Source organism: Erythrolamprus reginae, chromosome 3, assembly GCF_031021105.1.
Source record: "Erythrolamprus reginae isolate rEryReg1 chromosome 3, rEryReg1.hap1, whole genome shotgun sequence".
Lineage (NCBI taxonomy): Eukaryota > Metazoa > Chordata > Lepidosauria > Squamata > Dipsadidae > Erythrolamprus > Erythrolamprus reginae.
In genome coordinates, this window is record NC_091952.1 from 100,153,614 (window position 1) to 100,178,388 (window position 24,775).

At 39.7% G+C, this 24,775-nt stretch overlaps 1 protein-coding gene across 1 annotated transcript in view; it reads left to right on the top strand.

The window, feature by feature from the left end:
* Nucleotides 1–23,223: 23,223 nt before the first annotated feature.
* SMG7 (SMG7 nonsense mediated mRNA decay factor) overlaps nt 23,224–24,775 on the top strand; it is a 47,713-nt gene continuing 46,161 nt past the window's right edge. The window contains exon 1 of the mRNA XM_070748543.1: nt 23,224–23,462. Coding sequence (XP_070604644.1) covers nt 23,224–23,462 — 239 coding nt within the window. The remainder of the gene's footprint in view (nt 23,463–24,775) is intronic.

The window sequence follows — 24,775 nt, forward strand, 5'->3', positions numbered from 1 at the left end:
GATGGTCTCATCAACTGTGAACAGGACCATGGTTAGCTCCATTACTTTCCACTTTAACGTGGCAACTAACTTGCATGATAGTTGAGCCAGAAACAAATAAGCTCTATTTTGAAACTGGCACAAAGAACTTGTGCATATATGGCCAACAAGTAATTATATCTCCTTACCCATATTACCTTGATGTGCAGCTTATTTCTATGGGAGAAAAGAGACATGGAAATACCAATCATGGAACTTCATAGAATACCTTGTTTGGCTCATAGTTTAGAAATAAAGATGAGTTGCCATTATTTTTCTTACAAAAATATCAGGAATTATAAAAAATGGAGGCCCTGAGCCACTATTAACAGAAATATTAAACTGTGTTACCAATCCTCTTCCCTCTATACAAATAAATAAATATTCATGAGAAAATGGCATGGAGACCACCATGAACTGAATTCAAAACTTGAGGCATGCTGATAACTTCTCAGAGTTGTCAAGAATATCAAAGAAATCATTGGTGTAAATTTTATTTATTTAGAAAATGTAGTAGTTTACTCACTCACAGCAACAACAAGCAGCTTACCAATTTTTACAGATAATGTACAATTCTATCAATAATTTCCACCAGCATAAGTCCATAATAACCAAGTTCAAGCAAAAATAAATAGAAACAGAACACAAAACAGCAACGCAAACATGTATATATGGCTGTTAAGGAATCTATCTAAAAATGTTTATAAACACTAAAAATAACCGGAAAATAATTTATGACAAGAAAATAATGGAAGACCCTGTTAAGTTCTTGGCTAATTGTCTGAAGCAAAAGAAATATAGGGTGATGATTCCAAATATCGAAAATGAAATGAATGAAATGAATAAAACCTCAAAAGATATAAATTTTAAAATTTTTATTCAGAGTTATACAGTATACCAGAGATTATATCAAGTGAAGATGTAAAGGCTTTTTAAAATAAAGCTAACCTACCCAAGTTAGATGTTACAGGTAATCCTCAACTTATGACCACAATTGAGCCCAAAATTTTTGTTGCTAAGTGAGACATTTGTTAAATGTGTTTTGCCCCATTTTACGATATTTCTTGCCACAGTAAATGAATTACTACTGTTTTTAATTTAATAATATAGTTGTTGGGGGAATCTGATTATTAAAAGTGACTAAGCAGGGCTTATAAAACCTAGGCAAGCAATTTGTAGATAGTTGTAAATATAATAATATAATAGTTGTCGATATAATAGATTTGAATAAAGATCAATTTGTAATGTTATCATTAGATGCCGAAAAGACCCTTGACAATATATATATATTATACAGTACAGTGGTATCTCTACTTACAAATTTAATTCATTCTGTGACCAGGTTCTTCAGTAGAAAAGTTTGTTAGAAGAAGCATTTTTCCCCATAGGAATCAATGTAAAAGCAAATAATGTGTGTGATTGGAGAAACCACAGGGAGAGTGGAGGCCCTGTTTCCTCCCAGGTGTTTCCTAGAGAGGCCCCATGGAAGCTTCTTCCCACCATTTCCAGCCCTGTTTCCTCCCAGGAGATTCCTAGAGAGGCCCCAAAGAGACTTCTCCCCACGTTTTCCTGCCCTGCTTCCTCCCAGGAGATTCCTAGAGAGGCCCCATGGAGGCTTCTCCCTGCCTTTTCCAGTTACCGTTTCGGTTTTGTAAGTAGAAAATGGTTCTTGAGAAGAGGCAAAAAAATCTTGAACACCCAGTTCTTATCTAGAAAAGCTCATAAGTAGAGGCGTTCTTAGGTAGAGGTACCATTGTATATGGACTGAACAGGTTCAGCTTTCCTTTTGAATTTGTAAAATGCATCATATTATGAGTCACTCAAAGCTAAAATAAAAGTTAGTGGCATGCCTTCTTCTACTGTCCCACTATTTAGAGGAATAAGACAAAGATGTCCATTTTCACCTTTGCTTTTTAATATTTGAATGGAACCCTTGGCATGTGTTATTGGACAATATACAGAGATTTATGCAGTAGTACACAAGTCGGTTGAATACAAATTGTTTGGACCTGCAGCACTGTAGCTTCTGAGACATCGGAGATACTGGGATTAGGATTGTTAAATCCTTTAAAATTAAAAAGACTTCTAATAAGAAATCAATTTGATATGCAGATGCTAAGAAATAAATAAAATAATCAAAGGTTCCTATATTGCCTAGACCAGCGTTTCCCAACCGGTGTGCCACGGCACACTAGTGTGCCGTGAGACACGGGCAGGTGTGCCGCAAAGCTTCTAGGGAAGCTCCAGCTGGGCGGGGCGCTGCCGGCGCAAACCTGCTGGGCCCCAAAGAAGGAAGGCAGGAAAAAGGAGAGCTTAATTCTTCCGCGTAAGGAGCTGGGCATTGGAGTTTGGGGTGGGGAGCGATGAAAGTGCGGAGGCCGGCTCTGCGGCTGCCCCCACCCCCCAGTGCCTCCACTCCCCTCGCGCCCATGGCTTCTCGCCGCTGACGCCCGCCCGCTCGCCTGATCTGCCCCTTTCTCCAGCTCCTCCCGCAGTGGTGGCTGCAACGGCGGCGAGCGTTCGGAGAAAACCTTCTCACAGCGGAGGTCGGAGAAGGTTCTTTGGAACGTCGGGGGTGCGTGCGTGCGCGCGCACCCTATCCCCCAGCCAGCCTACCCGGAAAAAGCTTTGCCGGCCTCCGCAGAGAAGAAAGGAAGAGAGAACAAGAGAGAGAATGAAAGGAAGAGAGAGAAAGAGATAGCAAGAGAGACAGAATGAGAGAGAGAAGAGAAAGAAAGAAAGAGACAGCAAGAGGGGGGAAGGAGGGAGAGAGAAAGAGCAAAAGACAGGAAGGAAGGGAGAAAGAAAGAGATAGCAAGAGAGACAGAATGAGAGAGAGTGAGAGAGAAAGAAAGAAAGACAGCAAGAGGGGGAAAGGAGGGAGAGAGAAAGAGAGCAAAGAGAGAGGAAGGGAGAAAGAATGAGAGAGAGAAAGAGACAGCAAGAGAGACAGAATGAGAGAGAAGAGAAAGAAAGAAACAGCAAGAGGGGGGAAGGAGGGAGAAAGAGCAAAAGAGAGAGGAAGGAAGGAAGAGAGAAAGAAAGAGATAGCAAGAGAGACAGAATGAGAGAGAGAAAGAAAGGAAAGAAGGAAAGAGACAGCAAGAGGGGGGAAGGAGGGAGAAAGAGCAAAAGAGAGAGGAAGGAAGGGAGAAAGAAAGGGATGGAGAAAGAGGGAAGGAGAGAGAAATAGAGCGAAAGGGAGGAAGAGAGATTTTTTTGTCCAAACTTTTTTGCGCCCCCCCCCCGGCTCAATGTTCCCCAGGATTTTGAAAATGTGAATAATGTGCCGCGGCTCAAAAAAGGTTGGGAAACACTGGCCTAGACCGTGATGGTGAACCTATGGCACACATTGCACAGGTGGCATATATTGGAAGACACTCAAGACTTTGCCCAGTGTCAGTTCCAGCACGTGCATGCGTGCATTGGCCAGCTGATTTTTTTGGCCTTGGGAAAGTCAATTTCGCTTTCTGGACACTTCAGGGAAGTTTCCCTGAACCTCCGGAGGCAAAAAAAAATCACCCAACATAGGAACCGGAAGTTTGGAAAATGCACTTCTGTTTTGCCGTTGTGCTGTATTTTGCACTCCGGAGGGTTCAGGGAAGCTTCATGAAGCATCAGAGTGCAAAAAAACACCACAATGGGCAAAACGGAAGTGTGTTTTCCTGAACTTCTGGTTTGCCCATTTTTTTCACATACCAGGTTTCAGTATGACCTGTGCGCATGTATGGGGGGAAGCATGGGTGTGTGTGTGTGCACATGCATGGGGGGGAAGGGGTGTGGGCATGTGCATTCATGCTAGCACACATACACACCCTTTTGGCACACGAACCCAAAAAGGTTCACCATCACTGGCCTAGACAATGGGAGAATGATTTAGCTTCTAAAGCAAGAGTGCTAATAGAGCTCAAATTATGATTTACATAACAAAAATATTTAGAAGCCATTAAAGTCTGTCGTGTTTGTGTAGAAAACAACTGTCTAAAAAGAATTTTCTTGGAGATGTATAAGGATTATGCTTCTTTAAAACACCCTTTTATAATGTCTTATACTGAATACATTTTGGAGCAAAGTACTGGATTATATAAATGTAATTGTGTGACAAAAGCTAAAAATTTCAGACAATAATATTGTCTTGAAACATTTACCTAGTTCTTGGAATTTTAACAACTGGACAATGTAAATAGCTTCTCAGCTTTATTGTGACCAAATATGCCAATATTGCAGCAATGGTAAGATAAATCCCTTTCACTCAATGGACTGAAGACCAGATTGCACTTGTTGCCACCTATGACAGGATTGCCTGAAGACATAGGCTTTTTATGGACAAATATAATGAATATATTGAAAACTGGGAGTTATACAAAATAGGCTAAAACATAATTATATAAATGTATTATTAGATAACTATGCAAGATAACTGTTTATTGCTAAATAACCTCTGAAATGTTGTTTTTTTAAAATAGAAACCACTGATTAAAATTGAAGTAATGGAAGAAATGTCTACAGAGGAAAGATAAGAAATATTCCAAAACATATATTTCCATCTGAAGGATTATTTAGAAAAATCAATACCACCTGCCACAGATCAATGATTGGACACCCCCCCCCCCCTCTGTGTCTTTGTGGATAAAAATCTTGCTGTTCATCGTTGTCACAGTCTTGTTTCTGGTTCTCTTTGTTTATACTAGGATATGATAGATAGAATAGAATAACAGAATTGGAAGGGATCCTGGAGGGATCCTTACACTGTTTCAGACAAATGGTTATCCAACATCTTCCAGTGTTGGAGCATTCACAACTTCTGGAGGCAAGTTATTCTACTGATTAATTGTTCTAATTATCAGGAAATTTCTCCTTAGTTTTAAATTGCTTCTCTCCTTGTTAGGTTTCCACCCATTGCTTCTTGTTCTACCCTCAGGGGCTTTGGAGAATAGTTTGACTCCCTCTTCTTTGCAATCCCTTAGATATTGGAACACTGCTATCATGTCTCCCCTAATCCTTCTTTTCATTAAACTAGACATACTCAGTTCCTGCAACCATTCTTCATATATCTTAACCTTCAGTAATTAAAAAATTATATTAAAAATATTCTTACAGTTTTACAGTTTTCCTTCAGAGTTGTTCTTGTAAATTGGGCATAACAGAGGAGGGAGAGAGGAAATGCCCACCACCTTTACAATTCTCAATATCTCTTGTATTACTCCATGAATATACACTGCTCAAAAAAATAAAGGGAACACTCAAATAACACATCCTTGATCTAAATGAATGAAATATTCTCATTGGGAGGGGCCTAGATCTGAATGAATGAAATATTCTCATTGGGACTGGTATGGTCAGCGCTGCGGCGAGACGGCTTCTCCTTCGCGCTCATTGGGGATGCTGAATCCCCGCTATTTGGAGATGCTGATTCCTATCAGATCGGCCCGGAACCTCCCTGGGGTGTGTGTGAAAAAGGGGTCTTTGTCTGCTGTCATTTTGGGGGCTGGCACACCCCGCAACAGACAGAGCTGTGACCTCGACCAGCAGTGGGTGAAATGACCTCGATCGCCATAGCCGCGGCGACTACATGCTGGGAAGATAGATTTGAAGTGTCAGGAGTCTTCTGGAAGGAGAAGAAACATAAGCTCTTGTGTTGGAGGGTGAGAAGAATAAAAGCCTGTTGGAAAGGGTGAGCAATTTTGCCAGAGAGGACCTTGATTCTCTTTGTTTTGGAAGTTGGGCGGAAGCGGAAATGGCTGCCGCTGTACTATTTTTGGACATATTATTCGGCATTTAAATGAACTTTAAAATTTATTTAAAAACCCAAGAACTTTACAAATTGTTTTTATCTGTGGCAGTTGGGAACACGAGACTGGATTTTCAGAATTAGCATAATTTAAATTTCAAAATGATTATAGAAGCCAGAATTGAAGAATTGGGAGTAACCGTGATTGCATATTGATGACATCTGCTGTTGAAATTGAGGCAATATTTGGTTGGACTTGTTGTTCACTAAATTTGTCCTTTATGCAGTAAGACATGGCAGATTGCTTTCCTTTTATAAGTGATAAAGAGGAACTGAAAAACAAATAGAAAGAACATCTTGGGTTTGAACTTTATTTGAACTCGGAAAGGGTGAGAAGGAAAGAAGGATATAATCTGTTTTGGAAAATTTTGCCTTCTGGATGTTATAAAGGTTAATTGGATATTTGGATAAAACATTTTGATACATTAACTTTCAAAAGATGGAAGACATAAGAGATTTGTTCAAAGATATACTTAAAGAAATCCAGGAATGGAAAGAGGAAATCAGAAATGAAAACACCTTCTTTAATATTGAAAGCTCACAGCAAGACTAGTAAAATTGAAGGAGAAGAGTCCTAAACAACTGGAATTGAATGAGCAACAGAGAAATGGAAATAGAAAGGTATCACCAGAAGGGCATTACCGAAAGGAACTGATTAAAGGACAAAACATTAATGAAATAGTGGTTTTTACAAATGAATTGGAAAATGGAAGGGTTAATGGTCATATTCTTGATTATTTAAGCACTACTTTAAGCACTAAGAAAATAAAGAATAGCTATGACTTGACACCAGGGAAATGGCAGAGTAAGAAAGAAGTCAGAATGGAAATGAAAAAGAATCTATATTTTGGTAAAAAGGGAGGCAAGGAGAAAATATATGGTTTAAAATGATAAAAAATAAAGGCCCTGAGGATTGGCAAAGATGGCATTTTGAACAGGGATGACAGATTATTAAATATGCATTAACTATGAAATGGTGGTTAGATTAATTAGGTGTTGTTTTTGACATATTACAAGTTAAATTTTATTGAACTATAGAATTATATAGAAATAGAGAAGATATATTTTGATTATTGGATTATTGAAATTATTGGGAAAGACAATGACAATGAAGTGATAAATATTTAAAGAATAATTTATTATGATTTGAAACAAAATATGATTATAATATTAAGATGATTATTAATCGAAGATTTAAAATAATGATTTGGTAAATTTTTATATTGTTATAATACTGGTATAATAATAGAGTTTGATTTTCTTTTTATTTAGCTCCCTTTTTTTCTTTGGTCTTTTCTTTCCCTTTTTTAAACTATAATTTCTCTTTTTCATTATTTGTAGTTGATAAAGTCTTTTTTCTTGTGTTTTGGAGAATACATAAGGAGGAATAGGCACTATGGCATATCTGAAGTATTAAAGGAGAACAATATTATTTTAATAAGGTTTAAAAGAAATTAAGCTTGAATTAAATTACTGTAGATGAAAATTAGATATCTAGATGACAAAATTAGAGGTCAAGGTTGGGGGAGTTTGATTGACACCGAAAGTAATTAATTTGGAACGAATAACTTTTGGGGGGGGAGATTTAATTATAAATAATGTACTAACTCGATACTGTTTTTATTATAACATGTAAATATTTTTAAATGCATGGAAGAAGTTTGTATGGATTAAATAACATATTTTTTACCAGAAATATTCTCATTGAATACTTTGTGCTGTACAAAGTTGGATGTGCTGACAACAAAATGAAATTGATTGCCAATCAGTGTCGCTCCCTAAGTGGACAGTTTGATTTCACAGAAGTTTGATTTACTTGGAGTTATATTCTGTTAAGTGTTCCCTTTATTTATTTATTTTTAGTAGTATATTTCTCTCCTTTTTTCTTTCTTTTTTCGGTACTATGTGGGTCGGAGGAAATAAAGGGTGCACAGAAGGACTGGGCCAGTCATTTTCTACTTTACTTTCTCCCCCCCAAAAACCGATGGCACTGCTTAAGGTCTAGAGAAGCATTCTTGCCCTTGATGCAAAAGGTTGGCAATTTCTTCTGCAGCATGCCTCCTTCCACTCCCTTTTATTAAAGAATCTCTTTAAAAATAGGCAGGGGTTTTGGCAGGGATCCAAGCACCCCAAGTTTAGACAATGCAGTATTCTACTTTGGTTTCATCGGTTATTCCTGGCAGTCCCAAGGAGTAACTGCCATGTACAGGAACAGAAAAGTTCGGGTGCCACGGTGGAAAGCGACCAGAAAGAATCGAAGAGAAGCCGCCACAGAAATCCCGTGGCTCGAAGGACACCATCTCTCGTCAAACGTAACTGAATCTCAGCTCTCCCCTGAGCCTTCGGACGAGCGCGACGAGCCTCACGGGCAGACTTCGACTAGTCTTATTAAAATGAATTCCACTTATTCTGGGCGGAGTGTGTGTGTGTCAAAAGATGTCTTCGCACAGGTTAGGAGACAAACTGCCAGACGGGCTTTAGAATGAGGGAAGGAGGGAGCAGGTGACTTTCCAGGCGGGAGTCGGGGAAGGAGCGCGCGCAAGAGTAGTTGCGACGGTTACCATGGCGATAACACACACACACCCGTCCCCACAGCACTATTCATCCCCCTCCTCCACTCGCACGCAACTCCCCGTTGCTATGACAGCACCACCGCCAATGGAAAGTCGCATTAGAAGGCCGCCTTGCGGGGCCCATGAGCCGACAAGGGAAGGGTTTCCGTGTGCACTAGAGACGGAAGTGGATTCCGTCGAGCTTGGGCCGCGGCCGGAAGTGAGGGTGGGAAGTCAGGAAAAAAGGAGGTATCGACTGAGAGGCTCGCCGGCTGGTTAGTCAAGCACCTGCCCGCCTTGGCTCCGCGCGAGTCAGGGGAGGCGACAGCAGCCTTCAACGTGGAGGCGGGGCAGGTCGAGCGGCTCTCGCGAGAATTCCTTTCCCCCAGTCAGGAGGCGGAGAGCGGAACTGGTCCTCCTCCCCTCGCTGCTACCTCTTCCCCCCTCCTCCCGCCTCCTCCCTCTCCAGGAAGAGCCTGGGCCCGATACGGGAAGATGGCGGCGGCCGGAGGCGGCGGCAGCAGCAGCAGCGGCGGCTGCGGCTCCCAGGCTGCGGAAGGGCCCGAGCTGTAGACCCCGACGCGGGGCCGGCGTGGACTGGCGGGCAGCGAGAGGCGGCGGCGGAGGATGAGCCTGCTTTGCGCTCAGTATCTCCGGTGAGGAGGATGGGGGAAATCCTGTTGAGGATGAGAAGCACGCTAAAGAGAGAAAGGGGGGGAAGAGAAAGTGTGTGTTGTGTGTGCGTGTTGGGGAGGTGGGGTGTGCGGATAAATTCCCATTTTGGAAAAGCTGTATGGGCTGGAGGAGCCGCTAACCCAACAGGAAACGAAGGGATAATCCAAAGTCAGCTTTACAAGAGATTTGGAAGAGTCTCCAGTGTGTGAGTGGGATGCTGGGCTGCTCTTTGGAAAGGAAGGTTTCCTGGTGAAGAAGATGAAGGAGAGAGTGACAGGAGGAAGAGAAACATGTTCTCCTGTAGGTTTCTTTTTTTAACCCCCCCCCCCCCAATTCGCAATTCTAGCATTCATAGTATTAGTTACCTGATGCTTAGCAGCTGTGCATCCAGACCATGTGTGTGTGTGAAAATCTACCTGCCTCCCCCCCCCCCCCCCCCATTGGTCTTTTTATTTAACGTGAGACATTACAATAATATCGGGTCTGGGATTTGTCTGGTGTGTGCTCCTGATTGGTTTTATTTCGAGCACCTGAAAAAAGTAAGTGAATAGACCAAAGGGGGTAAAATGGAACATGGATTCCTCACCACCTCATCAGCCTTTCCCGTGTGCACCGTACACACCTTCTGAAACAGAGTGGCATTGCAAAGGAGTGCAAGCGATGTTAAGGCTGGGTGTGTGTAGGTGATACAAATAAAACGACATGTGTGTGCACACACAGGGGATGATAACGGAGGCAAAAATTAAGAGGGCTGCTCTACAGAGGAGGGATTGCTCTAGCGCTGTACCGAGAGGGAGATTTAGTGGGAAATGTGCAGAAGGGCAGTGACGTTTCATGGCTGATGGGTGAGACAATGGTTGGCTGAGCAAATGAGAAGGCTGCATGGCCGAGAGGAACAGGCTATTAGAGAACTGAAGTGAGGAGCTCTTGTTCATTTAAAGATGCAAGTGCTGCCCTAGATATACATATGCTAATTCACTTATCTCTCACCCTAAATTGTAGTTGCAGTAATTGAAAGCTGTCCTATAAATTCAGTTATGCAGTTATGCTTTTTACATTGTTAAATGGTTCAAGAATTTACCTGTGGTGTAAAGTTAATCATTAACTCCCATAAAATATTTCTGGGAGTTCTATCTTTAAGGTGCTTTATAATTAATTTCCAAATTATGATAACTTGGTTATCAGTCCTCTGCAAGTTTCTTCTGAGCCCGCAGTGTCAACTAATTCTAAATCAAATTATTTGTCTAGAAAGAAAAGAGATAATTCAAGTGGTTAAAGCACCAAGCTAGAAAGTGGGAGACTACTCCCTTCTTAGCCATGGAAGCTAGCTGCATGACCTTGGGCCACTAAATTGTTTTCAGCCCAACTTCCCTCACAGGGTTGTTGTTCTGGGAAAAATAGGAAAGTGTGTTGGATATGTTTGACACTTCGAGTTATTTGTAAAAAGAAGAAGAAGATGGAATAGAAAGAAGACTAAAAATAAAAAGATGTTTGTTATTGGATGACTCCTTTACTGCACATAGTTTTTGGTCCCAGAATATATCATGAATAAAGAAAAACACATCTCAATTTTAGTGTGTTATATGCCAGATATTTCTCTGTATTATTCTATCATTTTAAATAAGTCTAGCATAAATTGTTTCTAGATTATTTCAGTATACATAGTGTACATGTCATTGTTATTATTTACCCAGTTAATAGAATAATACAGATAGCATACCCACCCATGGAGTTATTTTTGTTTTATCAACTATAAACTGTTAAGCTATATGAAAATGCAAAAAAAGAATAATTCCTATGTGTTTTAAAGCAATATGTCCAGTTTTAGGCTTTCCCAGTTAAAAATCTCATGTGTTCTTGGATAATGGATATTTTATAAGGTCTGTCTGTATGTATGCTTGGAATCTCTAAAGACTTGCAATTGGAGATAAATTTGGGGAACAAAACACCAGATTATTTTGGGGAAGCTGTCTTACACTTGATGATTTTGGTTACTTTTATGGGGCATCATGGTACAAGATATGATATCATAGACTGTTTCATGATAATGTTTATGTCATAAAATGTTTTATAACATTTGTGACAATTCTATAGGAGTCATGGGTTCTGGATTTTAGATGCTTTCTGTAAATTAGCTTATTTGAGGTACCTTAGTTCAAAAATTCTTGCCCTATGATGCACTATTTTGTCCAGTTAAAGATAACAGGAACAAGACTTTTAGTATAGAGATTTTTGTAATAATAATTCCATTACGGCTTATTCCAGTAGAGATGTGTTATTTTTTACATATTTCCTTTTCTTTTCTGTACATTTTCCATTGAAATTGATCCCACAATTAAATTTTGCTGGAAAAATACAGCTTCTGTACAGTCATAGTATTATATTGCGGGGCAAATACATTTATAAATATTGTGATGAAAAATAAAAGACCACTATTTTGTAATTGTAAAACCAGAGTGAGCAATAATTATTGTGACTCTTAAATATTTTTCATCGCTAAGTGATAATCCACGAAGTTGAGCAGCAAATAAATTTAAATTAATTAAACATAATAAGTGAAGTATATAGAATATTGTAATATATTCTATAATTGATAACTAAATTATGAACCTTACTGAGTGAAGCCATGTTGATGTCAGAGTAAACATGCATATGCTTATCATTTACAGTTGATCCCAGTGGAAGTGATGTGCCGGTGCCTGGAGGCTGTTGGGGTCTGGATGGGTGTCAACAGACTCAAGCTCAACCCGGATAAGACAGAGTGGCTGTGGGTTTTGCCTCCCAAGGACAATTCTATCTGTCCGTCCATCACCCTGGGGGGGGAGTCACTAACCCCCTCAGAGAGGATTCGCAACTTGGGCGTCCTCCTCGATCCACAGCTCACATTAGAAAAACATCTTTCAGCTGTGGCGAGGGGGGCGTTTGCCCAGGTTCGCCTGGTGCACCAGTTGCGGCCCTATTTGGACCGGGAGTCACTGCTCACAGTCACTCATGCCCTCATCACCTCGAGGCTCGACTACTGTAATGCTCTCTACATGGGGCTACCTTTGAAAAGTGTTCGGAAACTTCAGATCGTGCAGAATGCAGCTGCGAGAGCTATCATGGGCTTTCCTAAATATGCCCATGTCACACCAACACTCCGCAGTCTGCATTGGTTGCCGATCAGTTTCCGGTCACAATTCAAAGTGTTGGTTATGACCTATAAAGCCCTTCATGGCACTGGACCAGAATATCTCCGGGACCGCCTTCTGCCGCACGAATCCCAGCGACCAGTTAGGTCCCACAGAGTTGGCCTTCTCCGGATCCCGTCAACTAAACAATGTCGTTTGGCGGGACCCAGGGGAAGAGCCTTCTCTGTGGCGGCCCCGACCCTTTGGAACCAACTCCCCCCAGATATCAGAGTTGCCCCCACCGTCCTAGCCTTTCGTAAGCTCCTTAAAACCCACCTCTGTCGTCAGGCATGGGGGAATTAACATGTTCCCTCCCCCTAGGCTTATAAAATTTATGCATGGTACGCTAGTGTGTATGATTGGTTTTAATTTGTGGTGTTTTTAAATTAATTTAAATATTGGATTTGTCTTACATTGTATTGCTATTGCTGTGAGCCGCCCCGAGTCTGCGGAGAGGGGCGGCATACAAATCTGATTAAACTAAACTAAAACTAAACTAAAAAAACCTACTTATTCTCTGTTCATAATACATAAGCCACATCATATTCATATGAAGCCTAGGGCAGTGATGGCAAACCTTTTTGTCCTTGGTGCCAAAAGCGTGCATGCACACAGAACAGCACATGTGTATGTGCCCACACCCATAATACAATGCACACCCTACCCCTCTGCACATGTGTGTGTGACTCCCCCTTGTGCCCATTTTTTGGTCTGGAAGGCCTCCCTTTTAACTGTGTTTTAATTAAACAATCAGCGGGCTAGCAGGCTAGCGGGAGGCACGTGTGGGCTTGCAGAGAGGGCTCCACGTGCCGCCTGTGGCACATGTGCCATAGGTTCACCAACATGGGCCTAGGGCAGAGGTAGGCAAAGTTGGCTCTTCTATGACATATGGACTGCAACTCCCAGAATTCCTGAGCTGGTATGATTGGCTCAGGAATTCTGGGAGTTGAAGTCCACAAGTCATAGAAGAGCCAACTTTGCCTACCCCTGGCCTAGGGTATACCTGTGATGTTTCAAAAACATGAGATAAATTCTAATCTAACTAAAGTGACCTGAAAAATAAAATGTTACCACATATTTGAGAGGTGGAAAATCTATGTTTTTCTTAAAAAGGTGGGATGTGGATGCAGTCATGAAATTTCAGTCTAATCTATTTCAGAGAGTTGTGATGTAAATAATTACGTTGTAGGAATATATATGTTGTCTTAAACTCCAAAGAAAAAAGGTGTAATATAAATATACAGTTCTTATATTTGACTTTGAAGATATGGTAGTGTAATTAGGTATAACTTTCAATTCACTTTTACGTTGATTGTGGATTGCCTTTGAGCAATCCACAATTCACAATGAATTCAGAACCTCAAGTGTGTATTTAAAGTCTAGTGAATGAGATCAAAATCTTAATTATAACAGATATCCAACATGATTTTCAAAGATTCTATTAATAGCCTGTTGGTAATTCAGATTTAAAAACTCCAGTGTACATCAAAATAGCATACTTTTTCTATTTGACTGATATTGTACATATACATTTCTTGATGTTTAAAAAGCAATTTTTTTTGCTTAAACCTGTGAGAGGTGGTAGACTTGCCTCTTCTTATGTTTAAATTGATCTTCCACTTTTTCTTTCAAGGAGGAATAGGAAAATAAACAGATAATGATATGTTTTCCTCAAGGCATTTATGGCCTCCAATATGTTGGGTTTAGTCTGTCTCTGTATCTCTTTCTATCCTCCCTCCCTTCCATGTCTGTCTGTCTGTCTGTCTGTCTGTCTGTCTGTCTGTCTGTCTATCTATCTATCTATCTATCTATCTATCTATCTATCTATCTATCTATCTATCAAATTTGTTTACTGCCATCTCACCACAAGGTGACCCTTGTGTTTGATGGTTAATAATATTACATATTAAAAAGTATAAAACAATGTAACAGACTTTTTTTCAATAAGAGTAAAACATTATAAAAATACATATTATCTCCTATATAAAAGATAGGGAGGAAGGCATAGGATAACTCAGAAGGAGTGGGGGATCTGTTATTAATATGTCAACCACTTCCAGTGTGATATTCCCCCATTGTAGCCCCAACCCAACTGGTAGAGCCAGGTCTTTATCCTAGTATGGCAGTGGGAGCCAACCCACTCTGGGGGGCAAGATATTCCAAAAGGCAAGAGTCCAATGGGATGCACTACATGCTACCTCTGCAGGCATGCCAGTCCTAGTAGGATGAGATGGTTTCTCAGTTCTTCAATAATCCATTAGATTATGGGAACTAGACCAACTGTCTTCTGAACACTAGAATTTGGAAAATTGAAACCCATAGAGGAAAAAATCATCTTGAGTTTTTCTCTTGCCTTGGTTAATCATAATTACAATACCATACTCTACAGCATACTTGGGGCAGGGGGACTTAAGGTATGGTATTAATTTTGCTGTGTTTAGCACAAAATTGTGGGAGGTGATATTTTTTTTAGTGATTTTTGAGATGTAAAAAAAGAGGATAGGTTTGACATATTCTTAAACCAAATCCTTGTAAAATACATACATTGTGTTAGACTTATTCACAAACTTACTATCACATCAGGGAGGGTGCGTGTATTAGTATTTTAGCATACAGATTTAAAGTAATTCATTTTGACTGGGTTCCACTTTGATGTTTTTTTTCTAGTATATCCGCTATTTATTTTTACATCACAAATTGGAGATAAGCACACTCTTACAGACAGCCCTTCATATATTGTGATAAATATTAATTCTTTGCAAAGTATCATGAACTATCTACCATCCTTTACCAGATTGAACGATTACGTGCAGTCATCAACTCTATTTTTTTGCTGTTTATATAAAACTTGCACTTCATGTCTCCTTTCTCATCAAACATAACTATCTGAATTTTTGCAACATCCAACTTGATGCATCCTAGAATTTATCCAGATTTCTCATCAAACTATTCAACCAATAGAAACATAGAAGACTGAAAAAGACCTCATGGTCCATCTAGTCTGCCCTTATACTATTTCCTGTATTTTATCTTAGGATGGATATATGTTTATCCCAGGCATGTTTAAATTCAGTTACTGTGGATTTATCTACCACGTCTGCTGGAAGTTTGTTCCAAGGATCTACAGTGATCTCTCGGTTAGCGCGGGGGTTACGTTCCAAGACCTCCCGCGCTAACCGATTTCCGCGTTATACTGGATGCGGAAGTAAAAACCACCATCTGCGCATGTGCGCCATTTTTTTCATGGCCGCACATGCGCAGATGGTGGAGTTTGCGTGTGGGCGGCGGGGAAGACCAAGGGAAAGTTCCTTCAGCCGCCCAACAGCTGATCTGCTCCGCAGCGCGGAAGCAGCGAGGAGCCGAAGATGGGGTAAAGGCAAAGGGGAAACCCCATCTTCGGCTCCTCGCTGCTGCCGCGCTGCGGAGCGGATCAGGTGTTGGGCGGCTGAAGGAACCTTCCCTTGGTCTTCCCGCCGCCCAGGCAAAGGGGAATCCCCAAGATCGCTTGCCGCTTGCCGCTTTGCAGCTTGGAGCCTTGCTTCGCCTCCTTCGCTGCAATAGGCAAGCGGCAAGCGATCTTGAGAAAGAGAGAGAAAGGAGGGCGACTTGCCAGTCCACGCCCCCCTGGATGAACAGCCTCGCATGGCCCCAGCGCCGGGCTCCGCTGTTGCCTCCGCCCCCATTCGGCTCTGCAGCTGAGAGGCCTTCCCGGCAGAGCCCTCCCCAACAGCTCCCGCCGCCAGCGCAAAAAAGAAAAGAAAAAAAAATCCCCAAAAGAGGCAGGCACAAAGCGGGGGCACAAGGGGAGCTGCCCGGCAGAGGTTGCTTTTTTTCTTCTCGTGGGCAAGTGGAGGGGGGGAGAGAGAAGGGAGGAAGAGAGTGTGAGAGAGGAAGAAAGAGAGAGAGAAATGATAGAAAAAAGGGGAGAAAAAAGAGAAATGAGAAAATGATTGAAGCATAGTGACAGGAAAGAAAGAGAAAGAGACAGAGAAGTGACTCTTGGTGATGACGTATGACGTCATCGGGTGGGAAAAACCGTGGTATAGCAAAAAAAAACGCGGACTTATTTTTTAATTAATATTTTTTGAAAAACCGCGTTGCAGCGTTTCGCGCTAATCGAGAACGCGCAAATCGAGGGATCACTGTACTACTCTTTCAGTAAAATAATATTTTCTCATGTTGCTTTTGATCTTTCCCCCAACTAACTTCAGATTGTGTCCCCTTGTTCTTATGTTCACTTTCCTATTAAAAACACTTCCGTCCCGAACCTTATTTAACCCTTTAACATATTTACATGTTTCGATCATGTCCCCCCTTTTCCTTCTGTCCTCCAAACTATACAGATTGAGTTCATTAAGCCTTTCCTGATATTTTATGCTTAAGACCTTCCACCATTCTTGTAGCCCATCTTTGGACCTGTTCAATTTTGTCAATATCTTTTTGTAGGTGAGGTCTCCAAAACTGAACGAAGTATTCCAAATGTGGTCTCACCAGTATTCTATATAGCGGGATCACAATCTCTCTCTGCCTGCTTGTAATACCTCTAGCTATGCAGCCAAGCATCCTACTTGCTTTATTTACCACAATATTGTGGCATTATATTCACAGAATAATACACATTTATCCATTAATATATTAATAATCTTAAAGGTATTACAGTGTAATAAATGTTCTCTTAACATTTCATTTTTTTCATGTGTTCTTTTTTATCATAGACTGCTTATCACATTTAGCAATGAACCTTTATCTCTATAATCATGGAAACCTTTTCATAATTCAAGCCTGCTGTTATATCTTATGCTTTTTGTAAACTACAGACTAGAATAAACTTCAGAGGACCGATATAAGTAACATCTATTAGTTGGAGGACTTAATATTTTAATGGACTTCTTAACACCTGTTGGTCTTGAATAAGAAAAACATCTTATATATTTGCAAAATACAGAACTATGACTAATTTGTTATTGTACTAAAAGACATTCTGGACCTACTCAACTTCAATGAAAGATCAGGGATTTGGAGCTTGAACAACCTAAGCACTGTAACAGGCAACATTTCTTTTAAAAGAAGACAACTGAAAGATCTCAACCCTATAGAAAACCTTTCGATAGAGTAGAAAGTCTATGCTGCCCAGTGACAGTCCCAAAAAATCACTTCTCTTGAGGAGATCTGCATGGAGGAATGGGCCAACATACCAGCAACAGTGTGTGCCAACCTTGTGAGGACTTACAGAAAGGATATATAGAGATGAACTTTTGTTATTTACCAGATACTTACTTTCCACCATAATTTGAAAATAAATTCGTTCCAAATCGGACAATGTGATATTCCGGATGTGTTTTCTCATTTTGTTTCTCATAGTTGAGGTCTACCTATGATGTCAATTACAGGCCTCTCTCATCTTTTTAAGTGAGAGAACTTGCACAATTGGTGTTTGACTAAATACTTTCCCCCCTCACTGTAGGTTAGACTTTAACTATAGTCAGTTCCTTGTTTCAGCTTGTATTTTGGATACTCATTATTTATTTATTTATTCATTCATTCATTCATTCATTCATTCATTCATTCAATTTTTATGCCGCCCTTCTCCTTAGACTCAGGGTGGCTTACAACATGTTAGCAATAGCACTTTTTACAGAGCCAGCATATTGCCCCCACAATCTGGGTCCTCAAAATAGATATTAATGGAAAAAGATACAATATTATTTCTATTGAATTTCTGGTTTTGTACATATATATTTATTAGCCTATCAACGTATAGGTTCAAACCTGATACAGGCCATATCAACGTACGGGTTCATACACATATTAATACAATACTAAACAAACAATTTAAAATGAGTATAGGGTAAAATATAATAGTAATAGGATAAAATACAATAGTTGGATACAAATATATAAAATAGAATAAAATGACATAACATATTTCTTTGTCAGCCCTGTTTTATATACCAGCAGAATGCCAGTGTTTATGTGTGTGAATGATAGACCACTGGGTAAGGGAATAATGTGCCTTTACTACAACTGTATTGCATCATAGAATCGTGAGGATATATGTGTGTCTACTCTTTGGGGAAATACTGGTAGTTCATTCAAAATAGTATTAATGTGGAAATAAAAGTGCTAAATGAAACAGTAGGATTTGGAAGGTGTATTTTGAGACTGAAAATACCAGCTGACAGGAAATTAATGTAGAACTTAGCAGGCTTCAAGTTTCAGGGTTAAGTCTGTTTTTAGAGGAAAATATAGAATGGTGTAAGTGTGTATGTGTGTGTGTGCACGCGTATTTGCACAAGGCATAGACAAAGAAATATACCATATATTGAGACTTTTTTTCCATAATTCTTCCAACTAAAATATTCATGTTCACATAAATAATTAGAAAAATGATTATATTTGAATAGAACTACTTCTCAACACATGCAGTTAGGACTTAAGTATTTAGGATTTCTACAGTCCAAATTACTTGATTTTTAACATTTTGGAAAGAGGTTTTTAATTTTTTTAGCTTTTGAAGGAAACATGAAAAAATCAGGTTGCTTTTCTTTAAAAACAAATAATTAATATTTCTAAAGAGGGATGTGGGTAGGTGACAAAATTGAAAGAAACTAAAATAGAGCACAAGAATTTAGTGGTTTTGTCATATATATTGACATGTATTTCTCTGACATATAAGAACTATTATTAATTAATATTAATACTTGAAATATGCTTAGTTATTTAAGATGTTCATATACTGTTTCTTATATTGAAAACCAATCTCAAAATGGTTTGCAAAAGTATAGTAAAATACATACTAAGCAATACATTAAAATAATATTCAATAAAAATAAAGCAATAGCTACTATCCAAGTATTTTTACACTTATCAATTGATAAAGTGATGTACAGGTATTTGCATTATCCTATCCAGTTATGTGGGAAAAAAACACACTCTCATTTTCTTAGGTTTCTGAATTTATGCAGAAGTGTAATAAGAGTTTAAGTAGGAAGAGCTATTAATTTAGCAAGTGGCTTAATGTGAAAAAGCTGTACTTAATACATGGTTGATTATATATATGAGGGTAATAGATGTCCCCTAAATGAGATTTTAATGTAGGAAAGTAATCTAGTAATTATTGTACTTAAATATCTTGCTACACATGTAAGCTTTAACTGGTGTATGTATGTGTATTTTAAAGATTGCCTATTATTTGTTATTCATACATATCATCAACAATGATCTTGTAAAAGCCAGTGAACTGTACATAAAACTGCTAAAAGTGTGTATTTTTATGAATAATTTACACCGTATCAGAGCTGTGTGATAGCAGTTGTGCTATAGCAGTTTTTTTATTTGAAGTACAGTATATGAAACTATTGTCTTTGTAGACAGCAGTTTGTCTAAATTTACTAAACAATGATTTGCATCTACATTACTCTCCTTAATAATCACTTAAATAAAGGAATATGTTGGGGTGGTATAAAGCTTTCTTGAATTGGAACTGAAACAAAAGATATTGTACTTCAAAAGAGCAATTTCAAACAATGTCAAGACCTGGACACTTTGGTTCAGAGCAAGTTATTTTTCTTCTAATTTTTCCAGTTTTCCTTTAGAAAATGAATATTTTATGATGCTGCAGCCGTTCTGTGCAATAGCCAATTCCAATCATTTCAACAATGACTCTAAAATGACCTAAACACATGCATAGAATAGTTTTGTTAATATGTTATATAACAATTACAGCAGATATAAAACTTAAAGTGAAGTTGCTAAGAAGAATGATATTTATGTGAAATAACAGTAACATGGAAAACAAAAATATCTGCTAATCTAATTGTTTGGGTATGAATTCATATATTAATACCTATGCTTGATGTAGTCTCCAGTATCCCACTTTTTTATTCCTTTCTTCCATTGTGTGAAAAATATATAATTTAGCAATCTGTTGCTGCTTTATATTTTAATGTGTGCGTGCTTGCGCGGCTTACACACACACACCAAACTGGGTAGAAATGTTATTCTTAATATATTATAATGAAGGCTAAAGCATAGAACGTCAGCTGAGATTCTATTGAAGATTGCATTTTAGATACAAATTGTACAAATCCGTAAGACCTGAATATTCTTGCATTTTTAATATATTCAAAATATTGATATTTATTAATTATTTTAACAAGTATTGTATGTATTTTATATACAGGCAGGCAGAAGTCCTGAAGGCTGACATGACAGGTAATGTTTTCACCATCTAAATCTGCCAAACTTAAGTAATCAGATTACATTGAAAGTTGTTATTGTAATTCACAAACAGATTTTAATTAATTTTCTGATCTAGTGAATGTGAGTTACTAAAATCAATAGATGTGGTTGGGGAGCCATCTTTCCTACTAGCTTTGGAGTAAGAAGATACAAAGGTATCAACCTCTAATACAGGGTGGCAGCGGGAATGAGGACAAAGGGAGGACTAGCGCTATTACCCCAAGATTTTAGATACTTTGTGATCAACTGGATCACAACTGGTCTACAGTACTCTTCCAGATCATGAAAATCTTATTCTTTCCACTAACTTCTATGTGCCATTGTTCCAAATTTCTTATTTTGAATCCTGCAAAAACAAAAGAGAAATTATGATTTATTTATTTATTAGATTTTTTTCCCCTGCCACCCTTCTCCTTAGACTCAGGGCGACTTACAACATGCTAGCAATAGCAGTTTTTTTTAAACAGAGCCAGCATATTACCTCCACAATCTGGGTCCTCATTTTACCCACCTCAGAAGGATGGAAGGCTGAGTCAACCTTGAGCTGGTGATGAAATGTGAACCGCTGACCTGCAGATCTAGCAGTCAGCTTTAGTGGCCTGCAGTACTGCACTCTACCCAATGCGCCACCTCGGCTCATCAGTTAACTATGCAAGCTGGTTCAGAGCTAAGGCAATACTTTATTGGTCTAGAGCCAATAAAACCCAAGACTGGGTTTCATGGAAACCAAGGATTCCATAAGAATTATCATGGGAGTCCGTATGGCTATTTACACTTATGATTATAGTGAAATTGTAAAATGTTTATGCCTTTGTTTTGTTTAAAGGAGAGAAATCTATGACAAGGTATTATATAAAACATTTATTAATGGGATACATACAATTTTTCATATTGAGAAAGGCTTTTCAGATAACTCAAAGTTTGAGTACCATTGGTCTAGGGCAGGGCTAGGCAAAGTTGGCTCTTCTATGACATGTGGACTTCAACTCCAAAATTCCTGAGCTAGCATGATTGGCTCAAGAATTCTGAGAGTTGAAGTCCACAAGTCAGAGAAGAACCAACTTTCCTTCCCCTTGTGTAGGGGAAGTGTACATAGAAACAGACACATATAGACACATATGCAAACACACACATACACACAAACACATATATCTATTTTTCAGATTCAAAGCTGGGACCAGCCGAAGCCTGGACATCTCGACAAGCTTTACAGGACTTATACCAGAAAATGTTAGTAACGGATTTGGAGTATGCATTGGATAAAAAGGTGGAACAGGATCTGTAAGTATAACTAAGTTTGGCTTACATTATTTTGTTAAAGATGCTAGTAGTCCTTGACTTAAGAACCATTCACTTAGCAAAGTTATGATGGCCTGGGATTTATGATATCTCTCTCACCAACTCTACAGTCCCATGGTCATAGTTCAGGGACCTGGCAGCTGGCTTACATTTATGACCAGTTGCAGCTTCCTGTAGTCATGTAATCACAATTTGTAATCTTTCTTTCCAGTTTCGGGCAAAAAAGCAGCCCATTTAAAAACTGTGATTTACTTAATGCTTGGCATAAAAAATGTCATTAAATCCAGTCCAACTTGATGTATGACTGCAATAATTCACAATCAAAATTCTGGTTCCATTTGGGGTGATAAGTCAAGGACTGTACAGAAACTCTTTTTTAACTGAACAAGTACTTGAGTAAAATTGTTTGGTTGAGATCAGCATATGTGGGTCTGATTGGGGTAGATTTATTTATTTATTTATTTATTGGATTTGTATGCCGCCCCTCTCCGTAGACTCGGGGCGGCTAACAACAATGGTAAAAGACAATATGTAACAATTCAATTTAATAAAACAACTAAAAACCCTAATTATAAAAACCAAACATACACACAAAGATTGTAGCGGTTATATTGAAATACAATGTTATCTTATGTTACTTCTCTATATATTATATTTTGTGTACTTCTTGGAGAGTCCAAGCATGGGTTAACTTCTGTGTCAGCATTCCAAATAGCATCCGAGAAATAAATCAGAGTCTAAGGCTTGGTTTTCTTCAAAGTTCCAATTTATTAACAGAGCCGTGTTAGCAGAACTGGAGAAACCCAAATCGAAAGCTATGAGGGTTTCTCCACCCAGGTTCATTTCCTTGCATCTCCTCCCACAAGTTCATCACATGAACCCTACATCTTCTGCCAGTGTATCCTGCAGCTTCTTGCCAGGTGCTGAACAAAAGCTGACCTTGAGAACCTGAAAGGAATGTCTCATGGCATGCAGCCACCCCTCCCAATTTCCCATAGCAAGAAAAATTCTAAAGCATTTAAATGTGGCAGGCCAGAGGGTTCAATAAAATAGGGCTTTGGCCTGACATTCTGTCTGTTTGTCAGGGACTGAGTATCTGGCCACTCCTCCTCCTTAGCTCTACAGAGCCAGTTGTTTTACTCAGTCTAGCCTGAGAGACGCAAAAAACCTTTCTCTACTCAAAGAAACCTGAACAAACAAACAGAAATTAATTTTGGACTCTCTTTAAAAGATTTCAATTCCTGGATTCAATCTGGATTGTTAGCAGTTGGAGCGAGTGAGTGCAAGGAGGCTTCCCTAGCATTTGGGATATCTGCTGCCGCTGTGAGTGTGCGGGTTAGCTGGCTTCCTGGCAAGAACCACAACCACCTCTTTGAGCTTCAGGCAGCGCAGAGACTTGCGAGGTATTTTTATCGCAGGACCATCTAACTAGCATTCGGTCCCTGATTACTCAAGTTCAGAGACTATGATTGGCCCCATGGCTGTGCTCTCTCAGCTGCTGGGAAAGATGATATCCTGTATCGATATTGTACATTGGGCAAGACTGCATCCTCGTCCTCTTCAGTGGTTCCTGTTGCCTCAGCAGCAGCAATTTCAGGGTCAAAGCTTGGGTCTCTTCGACCATTCTCAGATCCTTCCATTGGTGGACATCCTGTGCTATGACAAGGGCTGTCTCTTCAGAGAACCCACCCATATCATGGTTACCAGTCTCTTTGGGTAGGGAGCTCACGTCCAGTCCCAGGTGGCTCAAGGATGTTGGAGCCTATTGGATTTGTCATAAACCATAAATTGGTTGGAGCTGAGAGTGGTTCATTTGGCTCTTCGTCACTTCAAGCATATAGTCTCAGACAAATATGTCCTGATCCTGACGGACAAAATGGCTCCCCAGTGACACATCAACCACCAAGGAGGCACTTTGTCCAGTTGCCTCATGCTGGAGGCACACAAGCTGGAACATCACATCTGTTCCATTAGGGTGGAACACATATCCAGGGTTTCAAACTTGCAGGTGGTTTGGCTGAGCAGGACAACTATAGATCACTCAGAGTGGCACCTGCACCTGGACCTGTTTGAAGCTCTCTCCCAGATTCTTCTCTAGATTTGCGATACTGAGGGCGGAAGGGGTCAATGCCCTATGCAGCCCATGGCCATGGGGGATGCTTAATGCCATTCCCCTTCTTCCTCTCTTTCCTAGAGTGATCAGGAAACTGCTGGTGGAGAGGGTGGAAATTCCCCTCATTGGCCCAGACATCCTTGGTACGTGGATTTGGTCAGCCTGTCCGTGACCCACCTAAGGAGAATACTCGATCACAGGATATTTTTCAGTCAGTGGGCAGTGATCCACCCAGACCCCCAATCAGTATTGGGTTACTACCTGAATTGGGGGGGGGGGTGTTAGAGAGTGTTCCAGTAGCGAAAATGGAGCTGCACACGCAACTTCGGGTGACTGGCACATGCCTGTATTGGAGCAAGATTTGGCTTCTATGCATGCTGAAATTGATATATATATACATGGCAATAGCACACATAGAAACATAGAAACATAGAAACATAGAAGTCTGACGGCAGAAAAAGACCTCATGGTCCATCTAGTCTGCCCTTATACTATTTTCTGTATTTTATCTTAGGATGGATATATGTTTATCCCAGGCATGTTTAAATTCAGTTACTGTGGATTTATCTACCACATCTGCTGGAAGTTTGTTCCAAGGATCTACTACTCTTTCAGTAAAATAATATTTTCTCATGTTGCTTTTGATCTTTCCCCCAACTAACTTCAGATTGTGTCCCCTTGTTCTTGTGTTCACTTTCCTATTAAAAACACTTCCCTCCTGAACCTTATTTAACCCTTTAATATATTTAAATGTTTCGATCATGTCCCCCCTTTTCCTTCTGTCCTCCAGACTATACAGATTGAGTTCATTAAGTCTTTCCTGATACGTTTTATGCTTAAGACCTTCCACCATTCTTGTAGCCCGTCTTTGGACCCGTTCAATTTTGTCAATATTTTTTTGTAGGTGAGGTCTCCA